Genomic DNA, 2,500 nt, shown 5'->3' on the forward strand with positions numbered 1-2,500 from the left:
GGTACGGTTTGGGTGCGTTGCCCCAAGCATAAGCATCATGGTGCTAAAGTCGTCCGTTATGCTGCTGCTTCAGCCATCTGCCACTTCCACAAAGGAGCAGAATGTAGGAATGAAATAATGGATAAACTTTCCATTCCTGGTGGGAGTCACACAACTCATTCATTTAGACTAAAGAACAACAAGCGGTTGAGGAAAGCAAATGCTCAAGCTACAGCCATGGAGAAAAAGCGCCGCCAGGGACTCCAACTTGTGCGGACCAGAAGAGAAGAAGCCCTTCTTGAAATTGATGGACCAAGCTATGACCCTGGAGGATTCTAAGGGCTCCCTTAAGCCTCTGAGAACTAAATCTGGATAGTTTTCCACCCACTGATATTCTTTTCCCCGAACAATCATAATATATAAGTTGTTGTAAACTTTAAGTCTGTTTTCTCAAAACGAGCGATTTTTGCCTTTGAGAAAAGATATTTCAAGAAAGATTTAAGCTATTGACCTGAAATTTTCAGGAGAGTTAGTGCTCATTAAATGAATTGATATGAATGAGGGAATTTGTCAAGGGCTTGCTGGGGAAAAAATGATCAATGAAAAATCCCCCACATTTTGATGGTTTAACTTGAGATGGCTCTTTTGGCATGTGATTTTACAATTTTGCAAAATCCTCCATTCATATCAACAATTAGGTACTATTCTTTGAAATAACGTAAGAAGTTTATTTGTCTGTGAAGTCTGCAAAGAGAAATCTTTTCTCAGGTACCCGAGGGTTTTGCACTGCGGGTAGTGCCTTTGACAGCCTGGTACCAGGTTACTTTTGCTGGCAGTGCATAAAAACATTCGTTTTCAGAACCTTTGGAGTATAAGCTTTCCAGTTATATAAAGTTTGTTATGGTTTGGATTAAAACTGTGATTGCTACATGCTATACAAAAAGTGCGCTTTTTTCAGGTAAAGCCCCACCTTAAAGGGGCTAGGTCACGCTATTTTAGGTAATTTTGTTTAATTTTGTTAATTATGAGCTCTAAACGTCATATTGGCAGAGCAAGAGTCTTTCATTTGCAAAATCACGGCCACATAACAACTGAGAATGATTTTCAAGCTTTGTAAATGACATTTTGATATAGACTGATATAAATTTGAAAAAAAGTGGGCCGACATTTTTCAAATTTACCCAAACCAGAAACCCATAAGGGTTAAAACGTGTAACGGCCCCTTGTGTGCTGGGAAACAAGCTTCTGAATATTCAATTTGTAAAGTACCATATTTGGAACAACAAGAGCTAGGGGTTTCCAAATATGGTACTTAGCACTGAGACATTCAACCAATCAGTTCGCACTGAATATTCGGAAGCTGTGAAAGCGCGTTACACGTTTCAACCCTTATGGGTTTCTGCCCAAACTCAATCCATTTCAATCCTCTCCAGTTTTGTCCATCCATGTCCCTTCTTGGCTTCGCTGTGTTTTGTTAGAGTTCTTCTGTAGTTTTGAACAGTTATTTTGATATTTTAGTTAATTCTATGACCATTCGATCAGTGCTGAAAATGCCTAAAATAGCGTGACCTAGCCCCTTTAAGCTCCCTATTAACTTGTGTGATTACAATTCGTTATATACAATAAAATTAACAATGACGTGTAGTGTGTCGGCGTCTCGTCAATTAATCATTTTCGATCACCGCAAAGTTTTTTTATTTTCGAGCACAATCGTTTGGTATTTCTTTTCAGTTTCTTAATGTCTCTATTCGGTTGATACCGATGTTCTTTTAGCCCCACAGTTTGACACTTCGTTATGTTGTTGTTGATTGAATGTGAGCCAGCGAGCCATGCGAGTCAACATGCAATGCAAGTCACACAGTTATTGAAAGCTAACCATTTTAAAGTGGGTGCTTAGAGTTAAAAGCTGTTTATCAGCGCTATTTGAAATGGGTGCTTAGACTTAATGCTCACAGATTGTCCAGCCTCGTTGAATATCCACCAAGCCGCTAGCCACTTAAGAGTTCTGTAGCTGAAACTGTTTGTCTCTGATGTTATTGGCGTTGGTCGCTCGAATCTTGCGTGTGCAGCGATTTTCCCTTTGTTTGTGTTGACACCTATTGGATTTTTACTTTGTTTAGAAACCATTTGTAAACCCTAGGATTCACTAAAAAAACCACAAATTGTAAAACCTCTCAGAAAAATAAATAAGTGGTCGATAGACCAAGTACAAAAAACAGATTGTTTAATTTCTCTACCCATCTGCTTTGCCTCCAAAGCGATTACCGAGCGCACTTTAAAGATCTGAGATTACAAATTTACTAGATTTCAGGTGCACTATGCAGTGCGCAACATGAATAGAAAGCCATTGGGTTTGTTTGGGCAGTCTCGGCTGAGACCAGTACAGTCGTGATCACACGTGATTACAGTACGATAACTTCGATAACTAACCCTATCCCTACCTAAGAATTACAGAGCTAGGCGGCAGTTTACAGAAACAGCTACTGCCCCGACGGAGGCCAGTAGAAACCTGCCGGAAAAA

The 2,500-nt window shown here is 39.7% G+C and overlaps 3 protein-coding genes across 10 annotated transcripts in view; 2 read left to right on the forward strand and 1 right to left on the reverse strand.

Moving 5' to 3' along the window:
• Positions 1–1,936, forward strand: part of LOC137970840 (uncharacterized) — a 3,869-nt gene extending 1,933 nt beyond the window's left edge. Inside the window, exon 2 of the mRNA XM_068817456.1 lies at positions 1–1,936. This exon is cut by the window's left edge and continues 1,253 nt beyond it. Within this exon, the coding sequence (XP_068673557.1) occupies positions 1–318 (318 nt within the window). The 3' untranslated portion in view covers positions 319–1,936.
• The window catches only part of LOC137970839 (uncharacterized), a 54,768-nt gene that overhangs the window by 42,440 nt on the left and 9,828 nt on the right, over positions 1–2,500 (reverse strand). For 3 of the 6 annotated variants that reach the window (XM_068817452.1, XM_068817447.1, XM_068817449.1), the window contains one exon: positions 1,933–2,125. The exons of 1 other annotated variant lie outside the window; for it this stretch is intronic. The gene's annotated coding sequence lies outside the window, so the exon portion shown is untranslated. The remainder of the gene's footprint in view (positions 1–1,932; positions 2,126–2,500) is intronic. 2 more of the 6 variants (XM_068817448.1, XM_068817451.1) reach the window with 1 other exon arrangement.
• LOC137970837 (tetratricopeptide repeat protein 28-like) overlaps positions 2,135–2,500 on the forward strand; it is a 45,250-nt gene continuing 44,884 nt past the window's right edge. For all 3 annotated transcript variants that reach the window (XM_068817418.1, XM_068817422.1, XM_068817435.1), the window contains exon 1: positions 2,135–2,500. This exon is cut by the window's right edge and continues 482 nt beyond it. The gene's annotated coding sequence lies outside the window, so the exon portion shown is untranslated.

This window comes from Montipora foliosa, chromosome 9, assembly GCF_036669935.1.
Source record: "Montipora foliosa isolate CH-2021 chromosome 9, ASM3666993v2, whole genome shotgun sequence".
Taxonomy (NCBI): domain Eukaryota; kingdom Metazoa; phylum Cnidaria; class Anthozoa; order Scleractinia; family Acroporidae; genus Montipora; species Montipora foliosa.